This window comes from Python bivittatus, unplaced genomic scaffold (assembly GCF_059951505.1).
Source record: "Python bivittatus isolate LINGU-HERP-01145 unplaced genomic scaffold, Pbiv_v1 ctg000700_np1212, whole genome shotgun sequence".
Classification (NCBI taxonomy): domain Eukaryota; kingdom Metazoa; phylum Chordata; class Lepidosauria; order Squamata; family Pythonidae; genus Python; species Python bivittatus.
Window position 1 is genome coordinate 39,584,013 of NW_028277098.1, and position 20,968 is coordinate 39,604,980.

The 20,968-nt window shown below is 36.0% G+C and overlaps 1 protein-coding gene across 2 annotated transcripts in view; it reads right to left on the minus strand.

The window, feature by feature from the left end:
• PATJ (PATJ crumbs cell polarity complex component) overlaps positions 1-20,968 on the minus strand; it is a 154,657-nt gene that overhangs the window by 61,879 nt on the left and 71,810 nt on the right. For both annotated transcript variants that reach the window (XM_088154302.1, XM_088154301.1), the window contains exons 27-28: positions 19,665-19,730; positions 13,482-13,632 (exon numbers count right to left, since the gene is read on the minus strand). In XM_088154302.1, coding sequence (XP_088010428.1) covers positions 13,482-13,632; positions 19,665-19,730 — 217 coding nt within the window. The remainder of the gene's footprint in view (positions 1-13,481; positions 13,633-19,664; positions 19,731-20,968) is intronic.

The window sequence follows — 20,968 nt, forward strand, 5'->3', positions numbered from 1 at the left end:
ATGTATATATGTATGTATGTATCTTGGACTTCTCCTACGAAGGCTTTAACACAGACCTTATATATTTACTTAATGCAAAGCAATACTGAAAGTTCTGTATTTAATTGTGCTTCATACATGAAACTCTTCCATTCATAGCGTAAATTATAATTTAATGAATATGTACAAGTAAACCCATGCTCCCCATTTTTCAATTAGACAGTACATTATCTGACATAACTTATGGAGTACTCAGTTGGGAATCTTACATCCTCTCAAATCTCCTCATTTCCTTATACTTTCTACATCTTTAGAATGAAGAATGAATTACACCTAAGTCCTTTCTACAAGGGACCTCCTTTGTGGAACAAATCCAAGCCTAAATTACACTATGAAGAAATTATTGTTGAATTCAAGGACAATGAATTAAATACACTGCATTCCTTCCTTAAGTACAACCTGGGCTCCAAACTTCCCACAACTCTGCCAGGAAATTATCTGTAATAAAGCATTTTTACTTAACAGCCCTTAAATTCAACAGTCCAGTTTGAATAGACAATATATCTAAAAATGGCACAGTACAGAAGAATAAAAGAGCAACAGAAAGAAACAGATGCCATTAATTCAGTTTTTCTACTAGGAATAAACAAGGCACAGATAGGAAAATTGAGTTAAATTTTCCTAGCATTAAAAACAACAACATACAGTTGGATAGCACAGATGAAAATAAAAACACCCTTATTTCTCCTTTTCTGCAGATCAGTTCTAGACTTTATTTTATTAAATAATTGCATCTTATTATTTAAGAGTATAGTGGTTCCTATTTCTTCAATTATATAGGAGAGTTGTATGTACAGAAGAATGCATCCGTGTCACAAGAATAGCAATATATACAAAATGAGCAAGTATAAAGTCAGAAGAAGTGGATGGATGGACCCAAATAGATTGAATGAAAAGACACCAGCTCCAGACCTCTTCTTCACTCACTTCACAGGCATAAATAATTTTCCCTTAGTGTCCTTTAACTTGTATATACAAATGCAGTGTGTACAGAAACATGCAAAACAGTCACAATAAAATTGATCAGCACCTATCTGAAGATTGTATAAAGCATGTGAAAGTTATAAATGTTTTGAACACCTTACTGGAAATGTAATTGAAGGGGTAGAATAGAATTGGAGACAGATATAGTTATAATCACCTTAAGTCCTATTGATTTTAGTATGGCACGTCTAGGGATGGCTAAGCCTGGATCCAACCAAAATTAAAACAAGCAACATCCTTGTAGTCTGTCCTGAAACTGATAGAATATTTCATTTCAATATGTCATGCTATTCAGGAAGGCATATAGAAAAAGATTTCACACTATCTTGTGATCTGCTATCTCCTTCAGTGCTCTGATTCTATTTTTTTTATTTGTTAAGCTCTGTGTACTTTTTTGAATTTTCCAGAAATCATTACTGTTTAAAGTCTCAATTTTCCTTGTTCATTATCACAACTTTTTCCACTCCTCCCCACGCTTATTGCATATGTCATCAGTCCATTCCTATCCCATAACTTCATACAACACTCCTTTTTCACAAAAATTAAATTCATTGGGTTACAATTCTGCCTCTGATTTATGAAGAACTTGTGTTTATTTCACTGTTCTTAAGGTTTTTTCCAATGGTAGAAAACTGGTCATTTACCAGCTTGTGTTAGAACTGCCTGATATTTTCCAACAGTCTTTGAAAATCTTGTACTGCGTTTTTAACATCTGTTGTAAATCTGTTAGGTCTGTTAGTGTTTTAAAATGATGAATTTCATGTGCCTTTCTTTTTCTTCTCTATACATTATAACCTTTCTGTTTCTCTTGAGTTGAATTTAGACAGAAAGGAAAGGCCCTAAATCAGCCTGAAAATGACACACTTGATTATTGTTTACATATAAATAATAGGAATTGTTCTGAAGATTACTTTTGGACATTCACCAAGTGCTTTTAAAAATAATCTATTATTATTTTCAGTATATATTAACATCTACTTTTATAGTTTAGTAAAGCCCCTGAAATAAATTTTTAGACTTCTTTCAGTTAAACATATCCTACTCTGATGTCATTAAAAATAAACATTGACTGTCCTCAAGGCTGTTATATTTTGTTATACAAAATAATATATAGTTGGTTAAAGTATTTGCTTTGCCTCTGTATGCAACAAAACCAGGCTGTTAGTAAACTATTTATTTATTTATTTACCTCCCAACTCCAATGGACTCAAGGAACATACGATAGGGCTAACTGGCAGGGCTTCTAGGGTTATCTGATTGCACCATGTCACTCTACTGGTCAGCAGGGTTCAATTAATTATTGTGACTACATAATTACTCTCTGAAAGTCAGCTTGGGGAGCAGAGAGAATTGGGTGCAATTTTCAACAATGCTGGATGAGAATTCAGTTGCAGCATAGGCTGTCATAATCACTTCCATCAGACTGTCTTAGGAATCCAGCAATTGCCCCCAAATAGCATTAAAGTAAAATCAGATGACTCAAAATATACATACATACAATGATAAAGGTTCCCTCAATACTGTAGTTCAGTATTGCCTACTCTAAAAGGCACATGTGCTACAATTTATTGAAGTAAAGGGCATTTGCATACTGTTACACTGCTTACCTCTTCCCTTCAAATTACAGGTCGTCCTCGACTTACGACCATTCATTTAATGACTGTTTGAAGTTATGGTGGTGCTAAAAAAAATGACTTATCAGTGGTCCTTGCACTTACGACCATCACAGAGTCCCTGATCAAAATTTGGGTGCTTGGCAACCAGCATGTGTTTATGATGGTTGTAATGTTTGGGGTCATGTGATCACTATTTGCGACCTTCCCATGGGGCTTCTGACAAGCAAAGCCAATGGGGGAAGCCAGATTTGCTTAACAAACCATGGCAAAAAAGGTCATAAAATTGGGTGTGACTCACTTACAACCTCACTGCTTAGCAATGGAAGTTCCAGTCCCAACTGTGGTAATAAGTTGAGGACTACCTGTAATGCTTGTTCCACTAGAGTTACACACTCTTAGGTTAAATGAACTTTTGACTTCAACAGCCTCTATTTCTTATCAGTGCCCCATATTTTGTGTATTCCTCTAAATTCCCAGATCAGAGTATAAATCTTGAACTAGTTATTTTACTGATTCTATGTCTTTAACATGTATCTTAGAAGATAATGTACTTATTTAGCCTAAGAACAAATGCATTTCAGACATTTTTGTCCATCCCTCCTTCCTGTTTTTGTCATTCTTTCCCCTACTCTCCAGTTTATATAATTTTTCAAACACTGCTTAAATAATGGGAAAGAGAGTTAGCCTTTGTTTTCACAAAGAATTCCATTATCTGCTTTGATGACCATATAATTTACACAAAGCAATAATAGCTCTTTCTTTTTTTATACAAAAGCTTCTGAATGTTTTGTTTTCCTTAGAAGTGGCGGAGTTATTTAATATCCAACCAATAGTATAGTTTATGTAGACATTAGCAGACAAATCTTGCAAAACCTATTTTATCAGGAGTAGAAGCATCACATTTTGAAACATTTTGAAGGGTATTCCAATCCTGCTTACAGATCATCTACTGTTGAACACTGAACCTATATAATACACTATGTACTATAGCACTTCTGAGAGCTGCAGGGTATAGGAGAGAATGGGGAAGTTCAGTTGTGCTGTTGGATCTCACCCATAAAGACACATAAAAAGATCTACACAAAATTACTGTGTTTCTTTCATGCATAATATTTCACCAATTCATTAGCAAGTCATTATTTTTCTGAAGAGGAGACCAGGAAAGCAAAAGTCTATACTGCTGTTATACTTGGTCAAATAACATTCCAAAAAACAGAGATATGTCTTCCTCTGAACAGGCATACTGTGAGCCTTTAAAAATTAAAAAATAGAAAACAGGGAATTCTGTATTCTGTGATCCTAATTTTAAGGTATTGAATATTTAGCTGTGACATTGGTAGGACTTTCAAATCTTTACAAAAATCTACTGAATTGACAATATTAATTTCCAAGTAGAGGAATGATATGATGTAGACCCAAGTCCCATGACAAAATGACAATAAAAGTAGGGTGTAAAATAGATAGTTACTGAATAGCTTATACTGTTAAGTTTGAGTACTGAGCCTTACCCATGTCATAGCATTTACTTTGCATTTAGAATAGTAAAACACCTTAGTCTCAAAAAATAAAACAAACAAAAGAATATAAAATACCTTAGCTGCAAACAAAAATAAAAACAAAAAACCAAATCTGTTCAACATCTCCAGAAGCTTGAAAAGATTTTGTTCCAGATGAGCAATTAAAGATTTTACTTTAGATCAGCAATACGCTTAAATGCCTGACTCACTGAGACATTTCTACTTCCGTATCATTCTCATGTTCCTATATGAGTTACTAAAAATGCCACTTTTCATGGATTTTACTTCATGGATTAGAATCTTTTTAAAAACCACTTATTGGGACTATTATTATTTGGAATTTTGAGAATTTATCATGGATTTTATCACAAATAGTTACCTCAGTGGTACTTATTTACAAAATGGTTCCATGGTGGATGTGGCCAGCCACAAAACACACCCATTTACTAGAAGGCAATGTGTTTTCTGCTATTTCCTCCAGGACCCTAAGCAGCTCTCTACCTACATTTTTATAACTTTGGGGGGGGGGGCCATGACAGGTAAGCAACAAAGAATTGGCTGCCAACAGGCACCATTGTATTCTTGATGAACATATTCAGGTGACTATATGAGTTACAAATATAGAGGTGGTAGCTTCCATCTTTATTATCAAACAGCATAAAAATGTTAAAGTGAGACTGGGGAGATCCTGAGAGTAGTCAAGGGAGATGTTGACAAGCACATTTACTTCCTGAGTATGTTATACAGTACATACCAATTTATAAAACATTATTAAATGTCTCATTTAATGGAAGTAAATAGGTTCAAAAGTTTGCCCTGACAATCATTTATGAATCTGCAGAAAGAAAAGGAGACATATGTAGAATCTATTTGATCTGGGAATATCATATTCATAATTCACTATTTACCCACCTCAAAGTGTGGTTTACATGTATAATTACAGGACCAATCCTTGTACTTCCAACAATTTGAATCTTTTTTTTTTTCAAATTCAACAATTTGAATCTTTTTTCATTTCACTTGTTTGAAATGAATATTGAGTTTTTTAAAAGCTAATCATGGGCTATGAAGTTATAACTTCTAATTTATTGATTATAGCTTATAAGACCTAAACAAAGCACCCTAAAAAGCTGCAATTTAACAAACTGCAGTTCAGAATTTTTGTTCCATTGAAACAATGAGCAGGAATACTATTAATCTTTCCCATGGCTTGAACAATCTTATCTTAGGCCATGTGCTCAAGCTTTTTTGCAACTGATGATGATGCTCTCTGTTCAGTCGTGTCCATAGGCAACCCTCAACATGTTTATAAAATGTTATGCAAGATAGAGGCAAAGTAGCTGAGCTTTTCACTCCCATGAACTATAATTTTCAGAACCAACGTTCTTACACTGATAGCAATTCTACTGAGGAACTTTATAAAAATCTCTAAAACTCATATCTTTTAGAAACTCATGTTTTTATGTTGGCCCTCCCCAGTTGTTAACCAATTAACTTTATTTTTTAGTAGACTGTTGTATAATATTATATATTTATCATAAACAAGTTTAGATCTTTAGTGGCACATATCCTGCCAATATTGATTTCCCAGATTGCCCTGCTCTATTAGGAAAGCTACATCAAACACCTACTGCTAGATTATGGCTCTAGCTCTTGATAGCCCCATGGCCAGGAAAGTGTGATATGAGAAGCCACACTGGCATAGATCATTCTGAATTCTTGTTTTCCAGAAAGAAAGAAAAGTTCTCTAGAAGGATTGTGGCAGCCAGGGAATTTCTAGAAAGCTGAAGCTTGAGCACCAGAAATAACAACTGGTACATATATGGACCCCATATGATCCAGGGGGGTACAACCTGTTTCAAAACACAGCAAGGTATTTGGAATAGCACTCTTAGGAATCTTGATGGGATAACATCTAAGGGTTTTAAGTTATTATATGCACATACCTGAAAGTTCTATAACATATGGCAGATGGATTTGGCTTTTAAGAGTTTTATGGCAGCAGGTATATTCTTACTTCCTTTAGTGTGATATATTTCTCAATCCAAAAGGTCTTTCCAATTCTGTCTATGGTTACAGTACCATGAAAGTACCACATCATCATGCCTGAATCACGTTAAGTATGCCTCTTGGGAAATATATATGGGAGTTTTACCATAATACACATTTCTCTGGTGCTCTTAAAAACCTGTAATCAATTATATAAAATCATCCACAAAGTAAAACCTTTTAGTACATAATGGGATATTATGTAAAACATATATTCATAATCAAGGTACTTCCAGAGCCAGGTTACCACATTATCTCCTTTTTAATGACAATGATCATAAATAAATGGATTCAGGTTTTACTATACATCATTGCATGGTTTCCAAATTCACAATGTTACAAATATTGGGAAAAAACCCCAAACAAATATAACACCAGTGTGGAGGTATTAACATTTACAAAGACTGGTTGAGCTTCTCAAAATATTATGAAAGCAATATGGTGCTCCACACTGTTGAAGTTTTTTATATAATACAAGGAATTAATACCCTCTTTCTATAAAATGTAAAGTAATATTATTGTGCCTCTCTATGAAGACACAGTAATACAGAATAGTGAAAAGCATAGATTTTCTGTCATTAATTTTTCTGTAATATGCTTGTACTCAAGTCAAGAACAATTTGCTTTATATTAGCAGAAAACAGCCCAACATATCCCAAACCTGAAGTTAAACTGGGAAAAGTACAAAAAAGTTCATAAATATAATAGCAAGATAACTACAATGAAATCATTTTGTATTATTTGTATTAAGGAATACTTAGTCACAGGAAAAGGAAGAATGTGGATTTAAACAGCCAAATTCATGCAATGTAAATTCCCTATTGATAAAGTTGCTGCTCAGATATGTCTGTACCCTAAACAAACAATAGATGGGCTGCAGAATGCTTAAAATAAAAGGGAACTCTAAGTTATTCAGCAACAATACTGCATGACCCTCTCCTCAAAATCAAGACCAGATTAAGACTTGCTGAGATCCTAAACTATGAGAAGCTCAGGACCCCACAGCATTAAAAAAAAAATCTAACAAAAGGACATTAAAATGGAAATAATAAGAGTTTTATTTTTTCAAATATATTTGTCAAAGATGAAACAAAAAATAATGTAACAAAAACACTTATTTTGAAAAAAATCCTATTTATATTAGAATTATTTAACTGAAAATACATTATAAATTCTTATTTTTAAAAAAATTCAAGAGATGTAGTGCATATAAAAACAAGAGCAGTTACAAGAAACAATGAAATTTGCACTTTGTTTTGCATTTCATATAGAACGTAGAACATTTTCTTTCATGATTTTTGGAAAGAAAAGTCACTGACGGTACCATCAAATGACAGGGCATGAAGTTTGTAATTTTTTATGCAAATAGTGTTTATTCAGGAAGCATTTTTATAGCCCTGGTGTCCCCTGTTTATTCTTGCTCTGCTTCAGCTGTGAAAATCCCCTGGGCTGTTTGTTTTCATCCAACTCAGATAGACCTGTAATAGTGCTTCCACACCTGGGAAAGCCAATGGAACTTTATGACATTATTTGTGTAGGACTCAAATGAAGAAAGGGGCAGGTCAAGAATACTCACTCACAGTTCACATGGGAGTTTTTCTGTGGCAAAGATATGAAGTGGGAGGAGGAAGAAGATGAAAGGGTCCAAGGAGGGCCATCTCTACTTCTCCAGGGCCTACCTCAACCATGCTAAATCCCTGAATTACAGAGAATTTCAATGATGCAATTATCAAAATGTATATTTGGTAACTGTGCTGTTTATATACACTTTATTACACTTCCAGACACCAGATTCCTCAGGCAAACCGTTTTGAAGTTTCACCAGCTCATTTAGCATCTTGCTGATTTAGCTCTTGACCTGTCTCTTGTTGCCCAGCAAAATGTTCCCCTCCAGAAAAAAACACACACTCTCAATTATACTCTCTTCCTTCTTATTATTTTCAGTGAGGTATGCAAAACATTATAAGGTAGTCCAAGGTTGGAAAGAAATTTTATAAAGGGAGTTCGGACTGCTTCTGTCTGTCCATCAGTAGGGTAGTTCTCCAAAGTCTGGACAGAACAGGACCACATTTGGTGTGGCTGGAGAAGCTGGCAAAAGAAAGATGGGTTCAGGGCTGCAGAAAAAAACGTTCCAGAAAAAAATCTCCGAATGAATCTCCACAGGACAGGTAGTCAGGCAGCAGCACAGAAGGTTTGCAACTGCTTCATTCTAAGCCCCTCCCTCCTAGGTAGCAATACTTTCACAGTTTTAGTGCCATTTAAATAAAGTTGCTATTGTTATCTGTAATTTTGAACAAATATTTAATCCTTTCTGTACCTGCCACTTTTCCACTGGTTTTCAACTGCTTTCCCCATTGCGCTTAAGATATATATTTACGTTTGAATCACAGATCTAAAACCATATTGGGGAGGGGCAGAAAAAAGGTTCCTTCCTTTTTCTGCAGAGGAGGTGGCACTTGGTGGTGCTGACTTCTGGAAGTGTTAAAAACGCTTTGAAATTTTTTAAAAAAGCAGATTAATTACTAATTTCTACAGCTACTGATTATATTCTGCAACAGAGGAAAGAAGACAACGAATTTTAGCCATGCAGTTCAAGCAAGCAGCATGGTAGGTATTCTTATTAGAACGTTACAGCTGTTGGCTAGATCTGGGTGTTACTGCATTCCATTTTCAGTGTGATAGTATTATTTCTAAAAGGTATTATTTGGATCTCAAGTGTCAATTTATGTATAAAAGCAACCTCTAGCATGTATTAGCTGAAGTCAGTTCTATAATATAAGCGTATTATAATATAATATAACCCCCTTCCCAAATCTGACATATGCTCACACACCTTCTCTCCCAACCTGTTATATCTGTCCTGTGAGTCCCTGCGGTATACTAAAAAATTTTTGTGATAAAGTGCTAGCCTCACTAAAAAAATTCTTTGCCTTCATCCCCTTCTTGTCTAGAGCTTTATGAAGTTTTATATTTACAACACAGGATGTGAAGTACAAAGACCTATGCCAAATAAACAATTACTATCATGAATAATTAAAGATTTAGACCAGATTCATGTCTCTGTATGTATGTATGCGTGTGTACATTTGGATTACAGTACCAAATCTGGGTTGCAAAAATCCAGAGGACAGCAAAGAAATACTGAAAACTCTAACTCTTTGCTGTCAACTATTGGCCATCTGGATTCTTGCAGTTCAGATCTGGTAGCTAGAGTGTCTGTGTATGTAGGAGGAATTTATACACACACACACATGCAGACACAATTTTCCCTAAATATTTCATTTATATTCAAATTTCCTATCACCGTTTACAGCAAGCAAGCAATACAATAACGTTATTGTCACTCTGTGGAAAAGAGCTTGTTTTGCTTTGATACTTATATTCTGTTGCCCTTACAAAATAAAAATGCTGAACAACAAGATTTCACCAGCAGCTTCTTATCACATGCTAAACATTTACCTATAGTCTTCTGAGACTTATTGTAAGAGAACCACATCTGTTTCTGTGTTCTAATACCATTAAACATCATTAAGTTCTTCTATTATTTTAAGCAAACACAACACGTAACTGATGCTGTCGGCTTCACAGACGTTCATTAATGGTTTCAAACTTAAACTTAGCCAATGCCTTCTTAAAAGCAGAATTCCTCTAACCACCAACCCTTCCTACATGTAAATAACTCAAACAGAAAAAAAGAATGTCATATCCAGTTCATGTTTTATTTTCACTCATCACTAAATGCTGCAAACAAGCTATGGAAAAGAAGTAGAAAACATCAGTTGATGCTTTAATACATACCTGGAAACCCCCCTTGCACCATTGCTGCATCAGAACACAGTTCCAGGGATCTGCATTCCTCACAAACATTCAAATGCTGTGAGCAGCTCCAATCCTTACCACACAACACACAGAGAGAATCGGAGCTCGTCTTTCTTCTGACGACCTTGGGCCTGCTTGAGAGATTTCCCTCGCCTTAAGGGCAATCTGTCACTTTTCTTTCTACTATGATATGTGATTGATCACACTTAATTTCAATTCTTGCCCACGAGCAGAGTTACATCTGTCAGCAAACCTGCAAGCCCAACTAGAGAAATCCCTGGTCTCCCATCTCTGACCCAACGATGCTCTAGTGCTGCTGCTGCTGTATTGTTGTTGCATCGCTGGAAATCACTAATATTCAACTAGCATCCCTGTTCTGAAACAGAAATCAATTTAACACAACACTGCCCTTTTTCTTTATAGTGAGCAGAGCTGATTTGATTCTTAATGACCCACTCTTAATTGCAGATAAATGGTTGATAACATCCAGTCAGGCACATATTTATAGATGCATCTTTCTGGTTCTAATCATCAGTGAATACTTGCCAGTCCAGCAGAGATGGCTAAGTATTATCTTTTAGTTTTCCCATGATCAGAGCTGCAGCATGGGATTACGTTTATATCCTCAGCAAAACTGCCTGCTCTGATCCCTGAATCAGTCTAAATCCTTATCATTGCCAAGCAGATTCTAATCCACTTAATGCCCCTTAGAATATATTTAAAATTATTTTATATAGCAATTAAATAAAATCATAAGCATGCTCAGTAGAAAGTTGATAGATATGATTAGTCAATATTTACTCGCTAGGCTTAATATTCTTTCAATTCATAAAGCATCATCTTTTCCAATATGCCTGCATAGAACCACATCCACAACATCTGTTCAATGTATTAGCAGAGACAGAGCCAAAATATGACTAGTTACAGCGATTCTAAGACATTCTTACAGAAGACATTTTCAGTATTTGACTGCTGAATCAATAGGTTTAAAATCTGTGCACAGGTACATTGAAGAGAATCTGTGCATAGATACAGATCACAATAAATAGTAAGAGTCCACTATCTTTTAAGGAATAGGAAGGAAAGCTAATTTCAGAAAAAGATTTAAAAACATTAAAGGATGTGTTATACCATCCAAATTAAAAGCCAAGCTCTGTGATTGCCGTTTTGTTTGAAGGACTGAAACGCTTTCTGATACAGTAAGAAGATCCAACACCATTGTTAGTGACTACAGTGACATCTATTGGAAAGGCAGCATTTTAACATAAAATGCCAACATTGCATTCCTACTGTGATCAACCAGAAACCATGCCACCCTTCTGCTGGTATTGAAAAACTAATTTGGCTTGCATTTTTGCATTTTTCCTAAAACGACTCTGTTGTTTTCACTCTTCGAATTTTGCAATATAAATTTTCAATTAAAATTGGGCAGAAAATTAGGGAAAAAGGCAAATAGAAACATATTCATTGTTTCTGTGAATTTGACTGTTTATTCTGCAAATTGATATAGGAATTATGACAAGTAGACACGTGCCGTAAATAACATTACTTAAAGGCAGGCAGATTCGCTCCTCTCTAGTATTCCCGAGCAAGTGATATTCAGAGACATGCTGCTTCTGATACTGGAAATATTATACAATAACTATTACTAGTACCTATTGCAGTCTTATCCCGAGTAACCACTCTTCTCAATTACCCAAGGGTTCTGCAAGAGATTGCTGGAGTTCCATGAGCAATTGTGACTAAAAAAAAAAATTGTTTTTTTAACTATGCACAACCCCCCAATGCTAGCACTTGCAGGGGTGGGAAATTTTACATGCAATGACTCAGCTGCCGGCCTGCCACTTTGCTGGTGTTGTAAATGCTATAAAATGTAGATTGTGTAGGTTAAAAGTGAACTGTATTGTGAAGTTTTCATATTTTTTGAGATTTTTATGCAGGGATTCCCTAAGATCTGAAAATTATTTCAAGGATTTCTCCAGGGTAAAAAGGTTGAGAAAGGTTGCTCCTTAAGTTTATTTAGTTCCTTTAGTTTAACAAAGGACTATGTAGAAAGATGTACTTCCTCTTATTCCTCAACTCTTTTCCAGCATTCAGTTTCACTGATTCTACTATTCGGATTGAAAAAAAGTCCTTTCATTTTCACCCCATGCATAATTTATAGACCTCCATCTAGTCTTTATCCCAAGGAGACAAGGATACATTTTTGGCTTTATTTTCTCTTTCCCCAACAATCACTTCCCCCCTTTCAGTTTTATTTGTCCTAAATAAGATACATTCTCCAACAGTTTTGAAGGACGACTAGTGAGAATGGAAATGCCCTGCACTCTGAGGACTGTGAAGATCTAAGCTTGAACAGAACCATGAGAACCTAGGCTTTAAAGTCCTCAATCTCGGAAGACTAACTGTGGAACACTTAACTTCCTGCCTTGTAACCTGCTTCTTTATTGGAACATGTATGTTGACTTTGAGACTAAGCTTGGAACTTATTTCTGGCAAATGCAATAATTTGGGATTGACCTTATATTGCTCTGTGGCCTGATTCCTAAACTGCCAACTGCAACTAGAAAGAAATATTCTTCAGATCAGGATGCACTGTGAGTCAGCTATTGAAGAGACAATTTAGAGTGTTGCTAGTTTACAGTGTAAGAAGTTGGGCTCATCATATGCCTGCATTAGCTCTACGTGCAGTTCAGAGTCTATTTCAAGGTACTGATTTTGACACGGAAGGTGATCAAGAGCTTGGGGTTCAAACATTTGTTGGGATGCATCTCATGGTGTAAACAAACAAAGAAACCGTGCAAGTTCTTTGTTGAGGTGATACCCAAGGAGTAGAAATCCAAGGAAGGCCTTCTGAAATGTGGTACTGTACCTATGGAACTCCCTGTCTTGGAAGATATGTCAGAAACATTCAGCAATACAGTTGATTGCTTAATTAAGATTCAGTTCTTCACCCAAAAGACAATGTGGTTTAAGAAAACATCCGAATTTTCTATTTTGTACATCTCACTGTTTGTTCAATCTGGTTAATTTAGAGCTTAAGAGTATTAGTTTATTAACATTTGTGTTTTGTTTCCTTATTTTATCTGTAAACTGCTTTGCAACTTGTTGTGAAGAGTGGAAAATACATTAAATCAAGAAATATTTTATTTATCACATTTGTATATAATACATAAATATTATATACAATATATTTATATAATATATAAAATACAATCGTGAAAACTAAATTTTCTCCACACTTCCTGAAAAGAAGTTCTAGAATATTATGTAGTGTTAAGGAATTTTTCTCCACTGAATTCTAATAATTGTCTTTCCCTTCAGAATTCCAATATTTGGGGAAAAAATTCAGTCCTATAGATATGGTGACCACAAGCAACTCTACCCTCAGTAAGAGCACCACAGAAGAATTCTGAATATAGAAAGTCAACAGAACTAGTAATACTTCATAATTTACCCTCCGTATAAGCATTTTCTTCCTCTTCCTCCTCTTCCTCCTCTTCCTCCTCTTCTTCCTCTTCTTCCTCTTCTGGATCATCCAAGCTGGACATTCTTGCTCCTTTGTAAGGTGGTGGCAACTTCATGGGTGGTGGAGCTCCACTTTTCTTCTAAAAAAAGAAAGAAATAACCTTTCATATTATGCCTAGAAATTTCAGATGTTTATGATAAGAAGCTCACTATATAAGCATAGTTTCATTATAAATGCTATTTTCAACAGAAGCTTCCAGTTTCATAGAATTTGGGCTTCTTTTGAATAAACCTCACATTTCTGTTCCACATCAGAAAAGGACTGATTTCATCTTATATTGAAACAATGATGATAGTACAGCACTTAACTGACAACATAAATGTAAAAACCCAATTTCTGCTAAGGATCTGAATGCTTCATAAAATAAATCTGCTGCTTTTGAGGCACTTTGGAAAAAAATAACAGCTATATAAAGCTCCATCAAACATTACGGACTACAGTATTTTCAATATTAGCTCTGGTTAACAAGTTATATATCATAAAACTCACAATAAAATCCCATTACCTCGCATAAATAAAGGCATTTTCGATAATGATGCATATAGTGGTGCATATCAAAAGAAGGCAGAACTGAAGGACTGCAGTAGACACAACCAAGCATCTGTTTCTCAGGCTCAAAGTAACCGAATCATTTGTGAGCTGCACTGTACGATTGAATTAGCTCAACTACGATCGCATTGCTAATGGCAAATACACTTTAGTCAACAAACAGTGAGTGCCAAATGACACGAGAGCAACACAAATGGCTTGATAAATGTTGTTTTCTTGACTCATTATCCAAGGGTTCGTATGTCGTTTTTAGAAAGATTTTTTTCTATAACAGTATAGTAAAAGCAATAAAAAAAAAAATCTGCAAATATGGGGTTGCAGTCTTATGTGAACAATCAACATCTGTTGTAAAAGATGTTGCTATTTGGATGTGGGATGGAAATAACAGGAAAAATTGCAATATGCAATAAAAAGGAAGGAGCATTCAAACTGAAAGCGGCTGCAAATCAGGATAAAATAAATTTCATCTGGTTAATACGGTAATAGCAGCAAAGTAAAGAGAATAAAAACAAGCTTCCATGACTTGGGTAGAGGGGGGGAACCAGTTTGCATTCTATTCAAATTAACACTAGATTTAGGAGTTGAAAAGCAACAGATGATGATGATGATGATGATGATTATAGATTTTTTATCCTCCTTTTATTATTTTTATAAATAACAATGGCAAACATAAATGCTAATGATAAAGGTTAAAGCCTTTATCGCTTTTCACACTGAACTCAATTCCTGTTGATTACAGTATATGAACAAATTACATAACTTGGTTTGCCATTGCCTTTGTCTGGGATGTTATTTTACTTGGGTACAGCTGCAATTTCCTTGTGGTCTCCCATCTAAGTGGTAAACAGATCTAACCCTGTTCAACTTCAGTTTAGCCAAGTTCAGCCATGTGTTGCCACTTGCTGTGGAACAGCTGCCACTGAAGACAACAAAAATTAAATTGCAATGAGTCAATCCACTGAATTTGGATGTAGCTGTTTGCTTTCACTTTTACTCTTCTTTGAATATTATTTTCGTAAGCACTATGAAGATGATAATTTTATGTTGCTTCTCTCAGAATGTGATGCTTTCTTTATATCCACTAAATCCAGTCTCCAGAGAGTCAGGAGGAAAAGTGAATTCTTTTTCTGACTCAGCTTCCTGTCCAGCAAATGTTGTCTATGTTTTGACTCAGCCATAATGAATATTTTCCCTCACCCAATGGAGATCACCAGTCAGAACATATTTTTATGTGCAACTGAAGGATATGTACCTAATCATATATTGGACGACACTTCTTATAAAGTTTTTCCTATTTGCTATTCCCCAGCTGAAGGAGATTTTAAATCCAACATATCTGGAATATGGTGGGGAGGTTACATTATATTTGTATTTGATATCATTACTTCCAGAAGTCATGTATTCCATTAGCTTTTGAACTTAACACACATTTGCACTGTTAGTATTTCAAGGATGGAACTATTCTTTAAAAAAGAAACCATTACCCATACAACTACATGTTGTTCATATTATGAATACCGAAATATTGCATAATTTAGCACTACAATCTCTGCCCAGGAGCTCATGCAGGGCAGTATTCAAGTTTTATTCATGGGGGGGGGGGGAGACGACATCTGCTGAGTACTATCTTCACAATGAAATGGCTGTTGAAACTGGCTGCTAGAAAATGCCTCAGTGTGGTGAGGGCGTTTGCATTACTTCAGAGACATGATACAGAGAGATCTGTAGAAATCTGTAAACAGATTTCTTCAACAAACATGTAAGTAAATAATTTCTTCATGGAGCCCCCCATACAGACAGTCTCAGTAGCAAAGCTCCAGGAGTCAATGGATGAATCTGTATGTGTGCCTTGGGAATAACCTCCCTGCAAAACTGTGTAGTCAATTACTTCCAGACTTTCTTATAAGCGCTCTTGGAGTTTTAAGAAGGAAACGTTTGTGATGACAACACAATATTAAAGCAAAAAGGGACACCGTAGAGCTCAAAACTTATCTCTTCAACCTCAGGAAATGCACGTAAATATTTAAGTGCCATGTAAACAATAGATGTATGAGGATGTTGCTGCAGAAATAATCTACTTCTTTAACATGAACAGGGCAGAAGAACCAGAGAAGCTTTAAAAAAAGGAAGTTCTCTGCAAGAGGCAACAAACAAAGGTCTGAGGATAACCCTTTCCACAGACAGTAATGGCTGAGCTCCAACTTCCAGCATTTAAGAATACAAGTAGAAAATTCACAAATATGCCTGACGGGCAAAGGGAGAACCAAGAGTTAGATGCTACAATTGTAAAAATAAAGAAATATCAGAGAATTGTAAGAATATTTATCCTTGGCCCCACTAGGACATCTAGATAATCAGCTTGAAAGCAATGGATTGGAGAAGGAGGAAAGCCACTCCTTAAAAGTCAGTTGGAACTACCCAAGTGAAAATTATAGAATGGATTAAGGTACAGTCAGCAGATTTTATATAATCAAAGCTGTCTTACTATTAGAGGGGCTGAATTACTAGCAAACACTAACAGTTTCAAAGAACATGATCAGAAGAGAGTTCAAAGTGAAATGGAACAAGACAAACGCTAGAAAAGGAAAACTAACAAGGAAAGAATCCAAAGCTCAGACTTATGATTAGTAAGGCTCTTGAATGGGGGATGGCCAGGTACTCCTGAGGGACCCTTCCTTGTTGCCTCTGGCTATTCAACCTGCAGCTCTTGGTATGTAGCAGGTGCTGCCAGGCTCCCTGGTTCCTCATAGGGTGACCACAGCATTCCTTCCGCAGGAGTTACAGAGGACAAGACTCTCATGTCCTCAAAGAATGGCTCTTCCAAAGGACTCAGAGGTCTTGGAGGAATGTTTCTGTAGGATTAAATATACAGAAACAAAAAAGCTCCATTTAGCTATTAATGGACTGTTCTAGTAAAATGTCTTGTATTCCCCATGCTGCTTGCAGCAATCCAGAGCTTAGAGGCAAACAGTAATGTCATCAACGTGAACATCTATGGTTGACTTCACTGAAACCTAGGCTGGAAAAATACTGCTGCTGATACGACTGCTTGGGAATGTGAAAGATAACCTACTCTCTGCTGAAGAGTAGCTGCTTTAAATAGGATACTGGTTACTAGCAATTTCAAATACGTTATTTATATTCATCCATCAATGCACAATCAGAAATGGTTTTCCAGTCATTTCAACCAAGTTTTGCCTATTCAAAGTATTTTTTAAAGAAAAGGCTTGAGAAAGGAGGGGGAAAAAACCCCCAAAATCCATATTAGAGCAGTACATTTATTAGTACAGCTCAAGATTTATAAACTAGTATGCAAGCTCTCAAGTCCCCAAGAACATCAGGCAAGTTGATTAAAAATACAGAAAAAGAGAGGGGAAAAATGAAATGCAGCTGATGTTTAAATCATGCCTGTTCCCAATTATTTATTTATTTTATTTATTTATTTAATTTGTCCCCGCCCATCTCCCCACAGTGGGGGACTCTGAGCGGCTTACAACACACTAAAAAACATAAATACCATTGAAAGTTATAAAACCAAACATTAGAAAAATAAACAACTAAAAAATCCAAGAGGCTGCTGGGGGCACAGCATACCACTAAGGGGCCAGCCAACCCCACTTCTGATATCCTCCCTCCCTGCCCCAGGCCAGATGGCAGAGCCAGGTCCAAGTCCCTCCGAAAGGCCTGGAGTGAGGGGGCCTGTCTCACCTCCAGGGGCAAGATGTTCCAAAGGGCGGGGGCCACAGCAGAGAAGGCCCACCTTCTGGACCCCGCTAATCGAAGTTCTTTTACCGCGGGGATCCGAAGCATGCCCTCTCTGTGAGATCGGGTGGGACGGGTAGAGATCGTGCGGGCGAGGCGGTCCTTCAGGTAGCCTGGCCCCATGCCATGTAGGGCTTTAAAGGTGATAACCTTGAATTGGACCCGGAAGCAAACTGGTACCCAATGCAGCTCACGGAACAGAGGTGTTATATGGGTCCTTCTTCGGGCCCCAAAAATTGCTCGCGTGGCTGCATTCTGGACCAGCTGAAGCTTCCGGATATTCTTCAAGGGTAGCCCCATGTAGAGCGCATTGCAGTAGTCTATCTGGGAGATAACGAGGGCATGAGTGACTGTCCGCAAGGCATCCCGATCCAGGAAAGGGCGTATTAGTCATACAAAGCTAGACATATTCATCTGAACAGCAAGCACTTTTGTTTCAAAAACCAAAAGATGCTAGCATATAAGCAAAAGTTCTCCCCTCTTTTCTAGTCAGTTCTTTTTTTTGAGCAAGGACATTCTCAAGTCTCTTAATTTTAGACATTGAGTTTAAAGTTTAAAATGCTTAAAGCTATAGTGACTGCATTATACAGACCACGATTTGTCTTTTTTGAACTCCGAGAAAGGACTTCAGAAGTGTCTGATTAATCTGCAGTGATCATTTTATGTATTTAGTTTTTAATCTGCTGCCCTCCAGAAGATTTTTCAGATTTGGGATTATGGGAGTAGCTATTCAATATATCACAGGGCCATTCAACTAGGGGAGGATGGCCTAAATGGATCCAAACACATTCTATAAACACTCCACTATTCTGGATTTCTGGTGTGGTTCTGAAATAGAGATCCATAAATCGAAAAGTTCATAGTTGGTATCTGCATGCCTAACATAGCATTAAAAAAAAAAATTGGGTGTTGATAGTCTACATAAAAACAAAGACATGCTACCTATAGTTTTTTCTAGCATCCATGAAAGTACTAATTTCCACCCCTTTTAGGAAAACCAGGAGTTCTGTTCTTGGACTATAAAGTGAAGAGATCTAGAATTCAAAAGGTTCATCCTAGCCCACATGGTTGTTCTTATGGAAAGTGAAGAGAGAGCCCTATGTAAACTGCCTTGCTGGAGAAAAGTGATTATCTATCAGTCAATCATACCACGAACCATGCTACCACACAATATGTTTTTACTTTCAGGACTTCTGGGGGAGGAAAACAGAGCCCATAACCACAGCAAAGACCAAGGAACTGGTGAGTAGACTGGTTCCATGGAACTCTCGGGATAAGGAGAGGACAGAAGATCATCCACATGCTCCGGATGGCTGTTCCTCGCGAGGAGACCGCAGGACAGTGATTTCCTGCGGGTTCAAGCACTGGGAGATGATGGGATCAGCCATTTTGCTTACAACCACAGCACAGCTTTTTAAAGGACATTAAGTTCACAAACCTCACTTTCTAATTACTTTCGGAAATTGCCTATTAACTTAATTATCTGAAAGCTAAGACTTGTAACTATTATTTTTAGCTCACTCAAATGTGAACTTAAACCCATATTTCTTCTTTGTTACAGCTGTTGTTACTGCTTCTAATGTTATTCAACTGTTTACATCTAATAATACTGTATAAACAGAAAAAAAATAAAGTGCAGTTACAAATAATTTTATTTAACTTTTCAAAAAATGTCAGAAAGTCTACTATATAAGTCCAGATATTATCTGCCTTCTTCCATTTAAACAAATCTTGGCTTTTGTTTTAAAATGATAACTTATTTTATGAATCTGATTTTGGAAAGTGAGAGACTGCACCTACCTTTTCGGCTTCTTCTGTGTCCTGATCCTGGCCTTTCTTTTTCTTGGGGTTTACTACTGAAACTATCTGCAGAATACAAACGTGAATGTTTATGTATATACTGTATGCATAAGATATCCAAAGAGGGATCAATAACCAAATGTTGCAGGATCCCAGCCAACCAACCATATCTTCTTGCAAAATATACCATTTCTTTCTCCCTTCTTCCTACCCACAAGTTTCCAGATTTGTATTTATTTGTTTATTTATTTTTCCTAGTAAGCTTTCTATGGTTGTTAAACAAATTCAGTCTGTCTCTGATGTTTTGGGAGTAAAAACATCACTAAAATATGTTTGTCTCTTAGGGATCTTTCCCTATGATCAGCCTGCTGATACATGGTTGTTATCATTTTGATTACCCTGAGACATCCCAGCTGAAAATTATGAATTACTGCCCCAGCCTATTTAAAGGAACACTGGCTTGGGAAAGCTGATCTAAAGGCTGTATACAATTCCAGAATATGTTCCTTATCTATATACTCTCAGTTAGTTTACTTTACAAATTACTACAATAAGATTTTTTTTCTTCTATCAAACAAATGCTACAGATCTGCCCATGTATAAACTTTAAATGAATCCCAAACAATCTTCAGACAGGTTGATCATCTGTTTGCATATCACCTCAAAATATTATTGTTGACCAACAAACTAAATCCTCTAATAATGATTTATTAAAATACAACTTTACACCTGCTTAAGACTTCTTACCAAGAAAACCCATTGATAATATAACCGGATCACCATCAATTACATGACAGAGTTATACAACAATTTTCTGCACAATTAACTATGGATTGTGATAATAAAAAGTAATCTAAATGAGAATATGTACCATGAGGAACTGATATAAAGTATATCTTTGTTGAGTCAGATTTAATTATCTCCATATGTCAACCAAATTAAATTATTTTATATGAGCATGAAGACCATTCCAGAACTGGAAACTTTGTTAATTGAAGGGTCCAGTGCTAACTTAAAATTCCCAATCATCATGTTATGGACAAACTAAAATGTTTGGCAAAATATCCATGTAAAATGTCTCATTTATTTCTGTTTGGATCATAAAAGCGAGTAACTATTAAAATTACTAACAACCAAAATTATATAGTGGCCCTCAGAATCGAAAATGTCTTGCTTATCTATTAAATTTGAAGAATTCTTAATTAATATAAATTCTACTGGACAATTTTGATTCATGAGAAATAGAAATCTGATCAGAACAATTCCTTGCAAGCAAATATTTATCACCAAGAAAAAATTTTTTT